A 16,208-nucleotide genomic window follows, 5' to 3' on the forward strand; every position below is an offset into this window, starting at 1 on the left:
CATAATCTACCGCTGTAAATTCCCGAATACTCGAAATGGCCTCTCACGCAGCCGCATATCTGCGGAGACAGCGGGCGGTTGGGTCCGGGGAGCGGAGATAACGATCATCATCACATCGTAAAGCGTGTGTCACATACAAAGTAGAGCGAGATGAGCATATGGGGACTATTGTTGAGCGCTCCATAAACGGAGGAGGAGATATCGATCCTCATCGGGACATGGTCAATCAACACTATCGAGCCATCTCACCTCGAACTCGAGCTCCATTTCGCATTCTTGGAGACACCCGGGAAAGGTCGAATATCCACCCCATTGTGGCCGCAGAGCTTGTTTATGATAGGCCACGCAGTCGGTCTCAAAAGGAGACGGCAGACGAGTCAACGTCCGCTGCAATACACACATTATAGGCGACACGCGACGATCGATTCCCACCGATTTCCGATAATGAGCAAGATAATTTATCGTCGTCAATAGGATTAGCATGATGAAAAGTGAGAGTTCTGTGGGCGATGAGTAGAGCTAAGGCTCACAAAGTCCGAGAGATATCCGACCTGAGTCACTGAGGCTTCGATCAGGCTATCTTGCAGCATAAGGATAGCCTCGTGGTCCACGGGAGGGTTAGTCAGCGATTGGTGAATGTAAACCGGTATGCTCCCCACTCCGAAGAAAGACAGGATCATAGTCTCATTCCAGACGAGGTCCAATTGTAGTTCTGGAAGCAGAAAATTATGGAAAATCGAGGACGCCATTATCTGAACTCGAATCCGCGCGATTCGTTATTGCCATCCCGTCTTCTTATCGGTCGCTTGCGGCGCATTTATTGCGGTAGTGTAGGTGACTTGCCATACAGCCACGGAGAAGAGCACTGATGGAACGGATGATCTCTCGGCATTTGGCCAGCATCGTAAAGGAAGCAGTATCGCATCGGAAGCTTGAAGTACGCTTTGCGCATGCTGGGGAGGATTGTGTTTTCGGTTTGAAGGAGCGAAAAGTTCGGTTCAACGGAATCTTGTCTCTGGAAATGTCTCCGAGACGCGAGAAAGCCATCGAGGAGCTCACAATTCTCTGCAGTCGAAGCTGGGACAGCTGCTGTCCCGGCTGACCATTCTGCATTGGAAAAACTGGTCAAGCGTAGGCTGTCCGTACTCGCGGAATTCGGCCATGCAGGTCGCTTTGTGAACCGAGTATAACAGCATCTGTGAATACGAAGGATATTGAGAGTGATCAATTAGATTGGAGGAACGGATTCTGATCCTGCAGGTGAATGGGACTCACGACGTCTTTCTTGGTACAGTTCTTCGGCCACCATCGACAGACTTCGCTCATATTGTACCAATTTTCCGGACATATCGTCACCCCGGGAAACTCGGCTGCTTCTTTGTCAAGGGTCGAGGAGACGACCGACGAGTATCCGAAAAACCTGTGCAGAGCTATCAAGGTCTGATATGCCGCTCCAAACACACAAATTATCGCAATCAACCAAATTATGGCGGACTGTTTCTTGCTTGCGGGATAGTGTCGCAAGGTCTTGCTTGGCGGTAGTCGATCGCGTCCGCGATGTTCACTCGTGAGACTCTGCCTCCCTACCGACCCTTTCGGCATGTCGTACGTATGCGGCATCACGCGACGAGCTTTGGAACGTTCCGATGCATCACTCTGAAGGATACCGACAAGAGATACAGAATGTCTTAAATTTCTCTTGCTCTCGAGAGACGTAAATGGTCGTTGACCATATTCATGGGATCTCAGCTAGTACATGGATATGATGGAGCGCTGAAACTATTTAACAAATGAGATTTCGATCCTGACATCGAACGATTGTCGAATAGGACTCGGCAGAATATTTAATGACCCAGCATTGTCCGTTGTCGAAGCGACAGGGTCTTGAACTATTGGCGGGGTCATTTCGGACGGAGCCCATCACGAGTATCTATCGATCTTGCGAGTTGACGAAAAATGCTCCAGTAAACGAGTTTTCAAATTGAATTCTGGAGTGTATGCTCCACGAGCTGACACGGTGTGAGTCCGGGAACTTTTTATTCCCGACGAATAAGGAAACTGTGTGAGGCTAGGTCCATCCAAAATTTATTCCATTCATTCGCTATGTAACCGAGACCGCGGTCCCGCATCGATTTCATATTTCATGAATCGACGACGAGTCGTGTCCGGAGACAAATATTAAATAAAAAAATCAGGCTCCTCGGTCAACTATTGAAATCGTTGTGTAGAGAATTTTGACACGCTTTTCCTCCTGAATGTACACAACCCGATTTGACTTGATCCTTGTCATCCGCTGTACCGAAGGTACGGACGCCTTGAGCACTTCCAATAGCGATGCCGGGAGTCTGAGCGGCAGCAATGGAATGCTTTCAAGAAGAAGGCTATCAGATGTTTGTCTGACGTCAGCACGACGTTACGAGCAAGGGATATCCTCAGCTTCGAGGGATATGGAGGCCGTTGTCGTTCGAGCAAGGAAATGGATCGAAAACAGCAAGCGATATTTTACGAAAACGAAGACGAGCGCAGAATTTCTCAACGCACTCTCAGATTTCATGATGTTCGATATCCAGCCGGAAGAAGTCTCGAAGCTCTTGGTAGTCCCATTGGAATCTCTAGCTCCACTTCCAGGTAGCCTATCGAGATTTAGATTTTCCTTTCGATTTACTCTTCGTCGGAACCTTCACCTGCGCTCTCGACTGATCCTTGTCCTCCTCCGAGTCATGGAAGACTGACGATTTCTCCTAAAATCCAGGACATGGGAATTATGCGCCAGACTATCGACAGTGACACACATGCACTCTAGCAGCAGGAGCTTCCCGAGCTCCGAATAGAGGTGACGTACTTGGTATTTCTTTAGGAGTTGTGGCAGATTGTAAGCAATGACTCGATCCAGTTTGTCGATCGGACATCCCTTGACATACCCACAGAGATCCTTCAATCTTGAAAATTCTGGCAGTGGATTCAGCTTGAAGAATGCCGCGTAGTCCTCGGGCTCTAGCAGATCGTACCTGGATGGCGCGCCGAAAATAGCATCAGCGAGGTAGGGGGCGCAAGCGAGGGAAATCGAATCTTGAGCTGTCCGATCCCCCTCGATTATATCCGACTCATTTGGAAAAAACTCACTTGGAAATGTTCTTGCTTTGAGAGATCGTGTCAAATATGCTGTATTTCGCAGGATCCTTGATAATTTGCTCCGCGACCTTCTTCTTATTACCAAACATCCCCTGTTTCGAGAGAGCCGGCGTTAGCGGGCTCCTCCCGGAGTGCATGCGACAGCGGGCGCAATAGAATCGGAAGTTCGATCACCTTGTTCTTGTAGTATGCCTCCAGATAACAGTCGACCAATTTGGCATGATTCCGGACTCGAACCGCATGGCGACGTGCATAGGTGATTGTGTTCTCAACCCTCTCTTCCATGACCTGAAAGGAATTCGTTTCAAAGGGGAATCGAATCAAGTGGATAAAGGAATCGTCTGACTTTCCATATGGGAGGGGGGGGGGCTGACTTCTCTGAGATGACGCAAAAACTCTTCTTCTTGGTCCTGGAAGTACTCCATCGGACTACCCGGTAGATATGGTCTGGAAGAAATTCCGATAATAATTCAGAAGGCTCCTGGCAGGATTCGAGAGTTTTGGAGAGAACCCGACTTCTGAGAGTGCTGAAAAAAGACATCAAAGGGAAATTTCATCTTTTCTTTTCATTTCCTCACCTGCTTATCATAGAAACTGTGTATATGATAGGTGCATCCGAGGATCCGAAGAGGGGTGCCACATTCCAGAGAAGTTGACCTGGAAGACCATTTCATTAGACACCGGAACCTGATAGCTGATGGACGAGAGCTCCCTCATCAATGAGCGTTCGCTTCATGGTTCATATGTAGATGACTTCGGATGAGGATGGCGCCCTGGAACTGACCTGTGACGCGCATTACGTCGGATGCTTCGACGAGGTCGCCTTTGTTCAAGAGGAATCGAGTTTGCTCTTCCCTCCCACGCAGTTGATCCAACAAGGTCTGAGTTCAATTGCTCGTTCGTTCACAGCTCTTGATGATACGAAAGATAAATATCACCGCGGACACCGTTTGCACGACTCCGTCTCGAGGACCTACCTTCATATCCAGACCAATCTCCAACTTAGATGGATCAAACATAACGTAGATTGCGTCAGCTCTGTCGATGAACCACTGCAATGCGGGAGCGGGAGTTTCTCTTATTCCCTGAGGCAGTGGTACAAGGCAGGAACGGCACTCGTAGCTTGCGGACGGCCAGAGAGCTCCCGACCGAGACAATGTCGATAGACTATCGATTGCCGGAGAGATGTTTATTTTAACATCGGTAGCACTAATCTCATACACTGGCATTTCCTACCTGGAATACATCGTGCAGTGGGAAGTCCTTGAATCGTCGACCATCGATGATCCCAGGTGTGTCCACGATCATGACCTTGAATGATGTATCAGCTAAGGTATCTTGAGCAGTCCCCAGATCGAGGACTCAGACCAAAACCTTGTATAGATTGTACACTGACCTTCTTTAGGAGGGGATGGTTCAATCCGATGCCTCGGAAATGAGAGAGGAACGCCGAACCGAATTTATTCACGCCCGAAAACGACGAGTCGCCTGCCATTTGCAGACCGCTTTCCCTTTAATGAGAACGATCAGGTGGATCGTCGGTATTGTATATAATAACGTCTAATTGAAAATGAGAGACGGTAGTCATAAGAGCACGAAATCCGTCTAACCGCACGATCCCCTCCTCGTTGTGGTGCAGAACTGTGAAAAACGAATCGGTCGGCTGGGGTCCAGTCTTTAGAGCAGCCCGAGTACCGTGAGTGCCTGGAATACGACGATACGTATCATCAGGGCTCAAGAGGGAATCAGTCGCTCATTCGAGGACACAATGACGAGAGGAATCTGCCATCGCGCTCTACATATTCTGCACGGCACAAACGACGTACCCAAAAGATAGTTGATAGCTGTCGATTTCCCAGACGACCACGGTCCCAAGAAGAGGGCCATGGGCTTGTTGAATATCTCGGCGTCTGCGAGAGAGACAGGGCTAATTACTATCTGAGAGAATCAAGTCGGTCACGACCTATCCACCTCATCTAACAAAACGACGATTCTTTGAGTTTTAAGCGGCGGAACCCACCTCCCAGAACGCGTTGACTGATATCGCTGAACTTGAAGTCCTTCTCCAGAGGTTTGATGGAATCGGTAGCGGCTTTCTTTATGTCCTTGAGAATTTGTTGAATGAGTTTCTCCTCCTTGACATCATCTTGAGTACCGATCTTTGAGAAGCCCAGAGCTTCCGCGATGTGACTGCGATCGCGGACGCCATCGAGGACCACTTTGGGTATGGGTGCTTCCTTCGGTTGTTTGCTTCCTTTCTTCGGTTTGGTAATTACGACGGGTTCGGGCTCCTGTTCCTCTTCACTGCTTTCGGCAGACTCATCAGGCTCCGATTCCTCGGACTCTTCCGCTGTTTCGTCTTGCTCGGATTCTTCCGATGCTTCTTCGGACTCGTCCTCAGTTTCTTCAGATCCCTCTTCTTCAGAGGCTTCCTCGTCGCTCCCTTCTATTCCAGAGTCCTGCTCCTCGGACTCCTCCTCTGAATCTTCCTCCTCTGAGCTCGCATCTTCTTCTGACGACTCATCCTCTTCGTCTTCCTCGGTGGCCTCCGAGGACGCCTCTCCCGACGAATCTCCCTCCTCGGATTCGTCATCTTCCTCGGAACCATTTTCTTCTACCGATACCCCGGTATCCTCGTCACCAACTTCTGCGGATTTATCCTCTTCGGAGGCGTCGCTTCCTGATTCGTCAGAAGCATCCGAATCATCATCCACTGCAGAAGCTTCTTCCGTTCCCGAGCTCTCAGTGGTGTATTCCCCTTCTCCGGATTCGTCCTCGTCTGAATTCTTTCCTTCCTCAGAGCTCTCGGCAGACGTATCCTCGGAAGCACTTTCCTCTTCCGATTCGGCTTCCTGAGATGCTCCTTCTGAATCCTCCTCAGAGTCTTCGTCAGTCACGTCTTCATCTGATTCTCGATCACTGCCTTCTGGCTCTTCCGTGGATTTTTCATCGGATTCTTCGACCCCCAGGCCCCCAGGTGACGCTTCCGCCGACACTTCTCCGGTTTCATCTGAGGCATCTTCTTTGCTTTCGTCTATCGACTCAGAAATTTCTCCAGCTTCCCCGGATTCACTCTCCTCGCCTGGAATTCCGGAGTCGTCCTCTTCGGCCGACTCCTGGGGAAATACGGAACTCTCACTGTTGAGAAAATTTCCGAACCGATCTATGGACGACGAGCCCTCCCCTAAGTTATGCACAATGATCGCGAGAATGGAGAATCTGCATCGTCGGACTCATTCCCCGAATCATAAAGGATAATTAGGTCATCAGAGAGGGACTTCCGCAGTGGTAACCGGCTCATTAACGTCAAGGGTCGGCTTGCCGAGAGTCAGCTGATGTGGTGCTGTCAGTTCATCCATCGACTGATACCGCTATCGCCAAATAATCAATTAATGATTGATTCACCTCTACACTGGTGTCATCATCCTGGTCGTCGTAGTCATCTGGCTCTTCCGAAGCTTCGTCCGATGAGTCTTCGGCAAAAGTCTCTATAAGGTCCGCGTCGTCTTCCTCGGTTGACTCCTCAGAAGCGGCGGCGCTTCCGACTGAGTCTTCTTCTTCGGTGCTCGCGACCTCTAGAGTGGCATGCGCCGAATCCTCTTCCGACGTTTCATCGTCTCCACCGCTTTCTGCAAGAATCAGTTTCATTTTCACTCCGAGCCAATCGGGTGATCTAGATACTTGCTCAAACGGGGAAACTCATTATAAGTGTTTGCTCAATCGGTGTTTGCCGTGGAATCACCTTTTGAACCTTCGTCGCTCCCAGCCGCTTCTCCGGACTCGTCTTCAGCGGTCTCGTCTTCTTCTTCGCTTTGATCCTCCGTGGTTCCATCGTCCTCCTCACTATCAGCTAGCTCTTCGGCGCTATCTTCAAATTCAAGATACAGATCTCAAGGTTCCAGCGATTACTCGATACTCGATACACTAAGAAAACATGTCTCGGACTCCCTCGACAACACCGAAATCTTACCCGCTTACCTTCAATCCCGCTATCTGATTCCTCCTCTTCGGATTCGACGATCTCGGGCTTTGGAGCTTTCTTCTGAACGACTCTGGGAGGTACTGGGGCGGGGACTGAGGCCTTCGAAGGTTTCGTGGGGGCAGCGGGTTGGGGTGCTGCCTGTTTATTCGCTTCCTTCGCAGGCCGCTTCGCGACGGGTGGCTCTTTATCTATTTTAGGAGGCTCCTCTCTGATTTCTCGTTTCTCAACTTTTTTGACAACGGGAACCGGGTCGTCGAAAGCGGATTTCTTCGGCTCAGGAACTTTTGGAGTTTTTGTAATTTTGGTCTGGAAGGTAGACTTCCACTTATTATCTGCCGAAGAATCGCCGTGGCTCTACAACCAGGAAGAAATTCGGGAAGCGTTGGCGAAGAAGCAGGTATTACCCCTTTCGGTTTCTTGGCTCTGATCTCTTCTTCCGAGTCATCGTCTCGTATCGTGTGTTTCTCGACGTAGTCATGTAGCGCGTCAGAAACGACCTATTTAAAGGAGTATTGTTTATACGAGATCAAGTAGGTACTCCGAGATATGAATAGACGCAGGGGATGTAATTACTGCAGCGACCTCCAATTAACACAGAACCTGACCTTGTCGCATTCGCAGTCTCTCAACGAAGTGGCACCCACGCAAAGAAATTGATGCAGCTTTCGACCTCCCGCTTTGCGAGCTTTGCCAGTTCGGTCTAGAACGGAAAAAGAGTATTGATCCTCGAGTCTGCTGAGCCTTGACGGCTCTCTCTTCAGCGGCCTGATCTTCATTCTGAACTTGGCCCCCATCCATATGAGGGATTCGGAGTCTGAATGGCTTCATCTATGTCTCGGACTCACATAAAGTGGTTGGGCCGAGATCTTCCGCGCTAATTGTGAATTCTGCAAAGAATGTCAAACGCTTATTATCGCTGGCTAGATGCCGCCCGACCGAAGTAATCGAGGAATTCAACTTTCGAGAGAAGCCGGCCCCATCTCATACGAACATATCATTTACCTAGGTTTGCCCTCGATGATATGGAGACCCTTTATTCTGCCGATTCCGATCGTAGCATACAATATTTGGAAAACCCCCGTTGCTATTTGTCCAAAGTCTCTAGGGTATCCATCAACGCCCAGCCAGATCACGAGCATTTTCTGATATACAATCGAGATCTCGCCGCAATCAAGCCACGAAAACCTTATGGTCATGAAACCGCTCATTTCCCAGTGTTCTTGCCCCGCTGATGATGAACCATATTCTACCGGAGAGATTCTCTGCCTTCCGAAACTGATCGATTCGCCGTATCGCGATCGGATACACTCCGGTCGCCTGGGATTCGTCAATCGAGGGGACAGCAGCGAGCTTCGTGGGCAGAATGAGCCTACGAAATGAAGCTCGTGCCATCTAGCGGGACGACCGCCCCATATTTTTCTTACGGAAATCTCATGAGCCCAGACATATATCGGGAGATACGATATATGTCTGGGGCAGAATTCGTGTGATTCAATACAGGTCAGTGATCCTGTATTGAATCACTCTGACTGATTTAGACTCAACGCATTGATTTGATGGTTCCCGAGCTGTGCGGAAGCCGAACACTTGAGAGGATCTCCTTCATGAAATCTGTCTCGTCCACAAGGTTACGATGATGCATCCCACTGATTTTGGGGCCTGGAGAAATCTATGCGTCGAAAAGAACGTCAGTGTGGGTCACTCAAGGCTTTCCAGTTCGTCGCCGATCAGTCTGGAGCGGTACGGAAATACAAATAATAGCGAAATCCCGAGCTGAGAACGCTTTCTCATTTTCATATAAAACCGTAGCAAACAACTTTATTCACACGATTCGATCTACAAGTCTAAGTGCATATTCGATAAGAATGTCACATGATGTATATTTATGCGACAACGTCATGAGTAAATGACTGACTGTTATGAGGAGCAGTTGGAATTCCCGGACGCAGAACTCCGACAAACGTCTTCGACTTGCTAGCTCATTTCGAGCGCAAGATCGACGATGTCGCTGGAGTGGTATCCGGAAACTCCAAGCCGCCAAGACCAGGATACAGGAGAGTTGGTGGGAGGTGATGAATTTGTTGTGTGTAGAGTCCAGGGGCCCGCTCTCCTTTGCTTCGTTTCGTCCTCCAGCCCATTCAATCATTGAGCCTCTCAATCATAATCGCCAGGATAAAACTCTGCAAAGGAGAGCACCCCGGTTACTCATCAGTGTGGTTAGGACAGTTGTCTAGAATAGAAACAATGTGAGTGTCCTAGACTATGATTGGTGCGGAGTGCGGAGACATCAAATCGCGAGAAGCTCTATGAGCGTGATCACGTCATATGCTCGTGTCACTAGGGGAAGTATCTGTATAAAAAAGAATTTCCGTACCAAGTCGAATTCAGAAATGACTACGGTCTGTCAAGGGAATGGGCGCTGGGGTTCTCGCCTTTCTTGTCCGGAAACAATCGTTACTCTCCGGCGACTCGTTATGGACCGTCTCGAATAATTTGTTATCCAAAACAGGTGAGCGCCATCTAGGCGTCTCAGCTTCGCACCGCGCCTGGGCATCTCCGACATTCATGGGTCCAGGTCTATTTCCGAAGCAGCGAATGCCGGCCCCTAAGCCCAGTCTGCGCGAAGCGTTCTGGTCCGACTCTCTCGTTCAAGGTCGAATGCTGACCTCCTTCCAGGCTCATCTCAGGTACAAATTTCGAGTACTGCGCTTCGCAAGGTAAACTTCTCAGCGATCAGATGAGCTATCGTTTTCCACGCAAGGAACAAAGACTTTTTTCCTTCAATATCTTCATCTAACGAAAACAATCCGAAAGAAACAAATCAGATGTCCGACACCGAGTGTCTACACTGTTCGACGACGATTCTCATTGTTGCTGATCACCGACGAGGAATAATGGTCAATGGCCGAAGAGCTCATGAGGGAGTTCCCCGACGACGACCCGTCGATTGAGATCAAAAGTCCCCTACTGTAATCGGTCTTCAAACACGGAGACTTCGAAGCGATTTAGCATGCTCGTCTGATGTTCGAGAATCGGCTCGTTCCATTGACTCGTGCGTCGATACCATCGCCGATGTAGCACGAGCCCTCCTGAGAACTCGAAGATAATGGCGGACTGACTCACCATTTATCCAGACGGCGGCGATTCCGGCAACCACCATCAGGAGGATGAGTATGCCGCTCAACGGCACACTGCCCTCCTGTTTGCCCTTATCAGCATGGACAGCTACAAGGGAACTCCTGCGTCTCGAAGACATAGTCCCGGTCCGGCTTTGATCTGTTGGGAGTCAAAGTCCCTCGGAGAACACAGGTCCCTCTACCCGCGCACTCAGACGACGACTGTCCGACACCAGCAGGGTCCGACCGGCTGACACCGCCGCTCGTTCACTCGGGTAGGTAGGAAGAAAGCAGGCAGCCGAGCAGGAAGGTACTGAGAGGAGGTTGCGAGGAGTGCCATCGAGTTTGCTGGCGTCGGGAAGATCCTCAGAGGATTCATCTCCCGAAGAAAAGCGAGACTCCGGAAGGTTATTAGTCCTGAGCTCTGACATCGAAAGGCGCCACGGAATTTCTTCAAGGATCCGCATCACCGGAAAAAGGCCCCGCGGGGATTCCCGATACGGCACGCGAGTGGTCGAAATCATATGGATCCGCTTCCGCATTGCGTGGCTGCGCGGATGACGAGGGGATCGCGCAGTACGCAAGGCTGATCTCCTCCGAGCGCATCTTTGAAACCCAGTTCTCGCATTCCTTGGTGCGACGCTCGGAAGAGGGATCCCTGAGAACCCACCGCTACGAGCAAGTACAGTGAACTCCACTCAACGAGACCAACGGATAATCGGACCCTTCGCTTAATTGGACCGGAATCCGGATCCCCGAACAACGTTTTCTAGTGAAAATCACCCCGGATAGTCGAAGCACCAGCTTATTGGGCCCGAGATGGCTTGGTCCCGATGTGGTCCCATTAAGTGGAGTCTACTGTACATGGGCTTTCGCGGATTAAGTCTCCACATTCCCGAAGAGGAGACTCAACCCCTGCCAATGAGCATGCTCAGCCCCATTATCCGAATTGGTGGCTCGCAGTTTGTTTTCCTGCCGGACTTGATCTCCCTTGAATTTCTCGTGACGGACCGCTGATCCAGGCATTCGATACTTCATAATCTCTATCTTTTCGGAGCGGTCGATATCGTACGAGCGAGATTACAAGATTGGCCTAGGTGACGCGGATACGACGCTCATTGTTCGTCACTCGTGGGGGACCCGACTCAATCCAGTTGGATTAGATAGCAGCTCAAGGGACAGCCAAATAATCGCTCTGACGGGTCGAACCTGCTTGCCTCTGGTCGAGCCGGATAGGCTTGCGAAAACTATAGATCGGATTGCCGCGAACTTATCTGCTCGAGAGTACGAGCCCAGATACTGAACTAACTTCCGGAGCCTCATGTTCATCTTGGGCGTTATCGTTACTCTCGCGTTCCAGATGGAGATTCAATCTCGCGATTGCGCCGTCTGAGCCGGCTTTAGGGATTTCGCGACACTTCCCATGAAAGGCAGATTCCTGAGATCACGAGTGGCGGTTCGTCTGAGATCGTCGTGAGCAATTCTGACGACAGAGTTCTACGAGCCGAGCTGGCCAGCGAACTTCTTCCGTCTTCTATGCACTCGAGTCTTCCCCAGGTAGCGCATTAGGATAGCTCTAGGGGAAGATGGGAGAAAGAGCCGAAGGCGTGTATCAGCTCAGTGCTGATCGACCGCCCAGGAATCTTGGGAGCGAGCCAAGTTTTCCGGTCCCGCTTTCCTGCTTGCGGTCATTGACGTAATACGAGGAGCGACGCTCGAGATTCTTCCTAAGCCGGACTCCCTGTGAGTCAATGGCGGAACATTCCACCGCTCCAGGCCTCCGCAGCAGTCGAATTTCATTCCGGGACTGGGACGGGAGAATTCCCACGGACTGGAATCACCGATGGATCTAGCGGTCCCTCAACGGGTACAGAGGTCTTCCGGATATTTGACTCCGGGGATAGTTCGGGTCATACCCGAAGACACACAGATGCTTAGTCTGACCAAGTTTGAGTGCATTCCAATCGCGAGTATCCTGAGAGGCAGACGAGACTCCTCAAAAATCCTCTGGGAGAATCGTCAGATAACCGGGTCCGCGATAATACACAGAAGGTCTCTTGGCTGAATAAAGCTCATTGAATTCAACGACTCGCAAAGTAGGCTGTACGTCATGAATGTCTGCCGACCCGACCTTGACATAAACCGAGAAGGCTCCGGAAGCCATGGGGCGTCGCACAGATAGGAACAACGTACTCTGCGTGCCTCCTCGGAGGCTGACCAGTCGGCTGAGTGGCGCATCCAATCCCGGGACGTCTCTCTTGGCTACGAGACTTTACGGCACCAACCACGCCCAGAGGCTTTCTCCATCAGGTTCGCGATCAAGAATACGCCTTGTGCGAGCCACCGGTGCTGTTGCCCGTCAAGGATTTCAGATTTCTCCATCTGAGCCGCTCATCAGAACAGGGAGCGTGGGGAAATTCCATCAATTCATAATGATCCCGAATGATTTCAGCGGCAAGGAAATTCGGATGCTGTCCTTCTCATCCGAATTTCCGACGGTGATCGGTGGCACTCCCACTGGACGTTTCGAATAGTTCGCAATAGAGGCTCTTTTGTGAAGGAGAGAACCCGAGACCGAGTAGATTCGCGAGCGAATCATATGTTGTAGAGAAGGGGATAGAGCGCCAACATCCCTGAGAATTCGGTACTCTGTTGCAGTTTCCCGGAATCCGCCTTCCGAGAGCATCATCTGTCCGGGTTTCGATGACTTCAGCAATACAAGCTGGGTGAATAGGCGACATTCCCTCTCCCTTGGGCGTAGTTCTCGCCACTTTCGCCGCCGTAGCACAAACACGGCTGAGCCGAACCGCGAACTGCGCGCTGGCCATATAGTTACACCGACGGTCCGTCTCTCGTAGCTGTCAGTCAGCCAGTCAACGATTCTGTGGAAGGATCTTCGGTAGCATCGAGAACGCCCAGTGACCATGCATATCGACCAATTGACTTCGAGGAGCGGTCTCTTGACCATCCTTCAAATCGTAAGCGTACACCGATCCTTATCGTGACTTCCATTATTCTTTGCTCAATATCCGTGTGCAGAAAAGCTTATTGAGACCATCCTCTGGAAACAAGAGTGGCCGAATCCGAATACTCGTTCCTGTGCTTGCTTGGGAGTAAGATAGTTTCTCCCGCTCTCACGGAATGACATATGCGCGCGGCGCGACGGACCTGTTGAGTGGTCGAGGGCGAATTGTTTTGACACTCCGAATCGGCGACTTCGTCATCGCTCCGTTTGTACCGCTTCGCGCTGACTCCCGTGACAAGAATGCCATTCGAATCTCTACCTTTACACTGGACCACATTGCCGGAAGATGGACTGCATAGATCGCGGCGATTTCCTTGAAATTCTGAACCAGCGGCTGTAGGGATATTCGAGTCCATCCCTCGCTGATTTTCGCGCATTTCACTGTAGTTTCGGTTCCTTGACGCTCATGAGTGATCTTCGGAACTGTTGGCATTGGGATGCTACGGCGTCATTTCGCTCGTTGCCTTCGTTGTGAACCGCACCCACGTCGGCGTCGGCGTCAGAGCGGCTTTCGAGCGAATTTCCTGACGCGATGAAAGCATCAAAGCAGCGACACGGATCGCAGTAGGTATCAATGCCAAGGTCTCCTTTCATGATGTACCCCACTGAAGCAGCCCAATCCGGACAGCAACTGACAATTAAGTATTTTCGGCATTTCGCCATCGCCGGAATCGTCTCCGACGCTATGCCGGACGCTTGTCCGCCGTAAAAGGTATTCTCCACGGAACGGCGCTGTTCGTTGTTGACGTTTCTGGCGCTCGGCGCCGTCGTTGTTGTGTTGAGCTTCGCCGGACCGCCCACGTATGGTGTACGATCGGCGAAAGCTCGTCGGATTCTGCCTGAAGCGAAAGTCTCCGCTCAGCGTGTGCTCGCCGTGTGCCCGGCTCCACGCGCATCAAGCTCAACTCATGAAACCATTCGGGTATAAATAATCGCTTGCAAAACTTGGAAGATTTCGAGGATAATTCATACTCGACAAGGCTCATAGACTTGAAGTCGCCATCTCGTTACCGGCGGAGTTCTATTCCACGCATCTCTTGTTTTCCTCAAGGGCTCATATTCCAAGGTCCGCATATGGAAAACAAAGAACCGCGAGCTCTTATCCACCATCATGTTCAGAGGCAGCCAGTGTTCTTTCTTTACGCTCTCCGTTCCCTGAGCGGGTTCAGAGGCCAGGGAAGACCACACCCATCCCTTTTAGGGTAGGCCTAAGACCGCTGTCGTAGGTTCGATTCGGGGAACAGCTTTCGAACGACTATCGGAAGCTGAATCAGCGAGCGATAGACCGGACGCCTCTATAATCCTAGGTCCCTGCTTTCGCTTGTCCTCAAGTCGCGCCGTGATAACATTTGATCTTATTCGATAAAGGCATTCTACAGTTCACGTCGATGATCCCGGGAGCTATCCATCTATCAAAACAAAAGATGCTATCAAAGCTGGAAATTTTGAGACACTGAGTGGATTTCCTCTAATTTCAGCTCTTGGGAGTCGTCGTGTTCTCCCTGGCCTATAACTTTGCCGGAGACCCCATGAGATGGCTGCAGTACACGGCGTTCCTGTTCTTCGCGAACGGTATACTCATCCTCCTTTCCCTTCTGCTGTCTGGAAGTGGAACTGAGGGAACTTTCTACGTGAGTATGCGGATCCAGGCTCGTATATGTTGATGTCGATCATTCGATTCATCAAGTCTCGACATGACATGAACATTCATTGATAGGGTGAAGTCCCGTTTGACATGATTGCACTTCCAGTTCAAGGTGTACCACTTCGTGGCTCTCGTCCTTTTCATCGGTGTGCCCGTCTGGTCCATCATCAATACCTCAGGCTCGAAAGAAACCAAATACTGGGCCACTGTTGTAAGTATGAACGTCTCGCGGAAATCGAATGACTCCGCCTCAGGCACTCGAGAAGACAGCATTCTGATGCGCGTAATCCGCTAAAGCCGATTCGAGCCTTCATAGGACGGCTGATCTTAGGTGTCCGTGGTCGAGTGATGATCAATTTTGTGTCTGGATTTCCAGGGTCTTGCTTTCCTGGATGCCTTCGTGCACGGCACTCATGGCGTCTTCAACATTCGTGCTTGAACAATCGGAACCACGCCAGTATGAAACCAGACTGCCTTGTTAGAGAGTCACCATTTCCTGCGAAAAATGTGTACTGTAAAACGATGTGTCCATCTCCCGTCTACTCGGAGGGCCATCCCGAGATCGAATAAATTGGCGGTAATAAAGACAAGTCATCGGTATTCATTCGGTCACTTGAGTCTGACGAAGTCGGCATTCCGTCTCGATCGGGAATCGCAGTTTCAAACCGATGTGATTCTGTCGCGCTTCGCGAAACGGTATGGGACAGCTGGACTGTGGGCGGAGAGTATGACGCGCCCTTCTACTGAATAGATCGTCGATCATGGGCTCGTTATCATTGCCAGGAAGCATCATATTTAGAACGTCTCGTGTATTCGGCTTCTCGACTTTACGCGGGAGCCTCCACCGGTACCGATTACGAGTCGGAACGCACTTACTGCGCTGTTTGTACTTGCTCAAAGCCGTGAAGTGCTCGGAGGGCGATTACCGCCGCGTTATGCGTGGTCGGACAAGCAAATTGACTATCAGTCAGATGCCATGCTCTGCTCATCGAGGGAGAAGTCGACTGGCCTCAAGCCACATCGAGTCACCACACCTAGTCGTGACGAGCCTTAGACCGCTTCCGGATGACTACTGTTTATCGACTGTTCCAAGGCACGAGTACAGGTAGGACGAGCCTTCGGATCGGCTCGGACGGATTGCTCTCTCGGAACAGAACACGGAGGTGCCTCCCTGGGGTCTGTCAGCGGCGACGGGCGAACTCCAAGCTGAATTTCGCGGCTCGGATTCCAAGTTCCAAGCTGAAGACAACTCATCTTTGAGCATCTTTGTGAAGAAATTCCGGAGCTCAGGCGACTCCGAAGATCTGT

At 50.7% G+C, this 16,208-nt stretch overlaps 1 protein-coding gene and 1 long non-coding RNA gene across 2 annotated transcripts; one reads left to right on the forward strand and one right to left on the reverse strand.

Annotated features, from left to right (window-relative positions):
• Positions 1–2,422: 2,422 nt before the first annotated feature.
• Positions 2,423–10,370, reverse strand: LOC100906230 (sarcalumenin). Its single transcript, XM_029112486.1, has 20 exons — positions 10,238–10,370; positions 7,960–8,001; positions 7,720–7,814; positions 7,519–7,611; positions 7,111–7,420; positions 6,875–7,000; positions 6,538–6,761; positions 5,153–6,248; positions 4,959–5,042; positions 4,743–4,836; positions 4,529–4,643; positions 4,369–4,443; positions 4,110–4,184; positions 3,917–4,013; positions 3,711–3,789; positions 3,507–3,579; positions 3,307–3,420; positions 3,124–3,224; positions 2,843–3,008; positions 2,423–2,741 (listed from the first exon to the last, which is right to left on the reverse strand). The coding sequence occupies exons 1-20, from the start codon at positions 10,368–10,370 to the stop codon at positions 2,634–2,636; spliced, it is 3,300 nt and encodes a 1,099-aa protein (XP_028968319.1). The 3' UTR covers positions 2,423–2,633.
• Positions 10,371–13,018: 2,648 nt separating this feature from the next.
• On the forward strand, positions 13,019–15,490 carry LOC100909236 (uncharacterized). Its single transcript, XR_001951223.1, has 4 exons — positions 13,019–13,208; positions 14,734–14,886; positions 15,007–15,111; positions 15,277–15,490. It is a non-coding gene; the product is annotated as an uncharacterized LOC100909236 (long non-coding RNA).
• The last annotated feature ends 718 nt before the right edge of the window (positions 15,491–16,208 follow it).

This window comes from Galendromus occidentalis, unplaced genomic scaffold (genome assembly GCF_000255335.2).
Source record: "Galendromus occidentalis unplaced genomic scaffold, Mocc_1.1 scf7180000077511, whole genome shotgun sequence".
NCBI classification, from domain to species: Eukaryota; Metazoa; Arthropoda; class Arachnida; order Mesostigmata; family Phytoseiidae; genus Galendromus; species Galendromus occidentalis.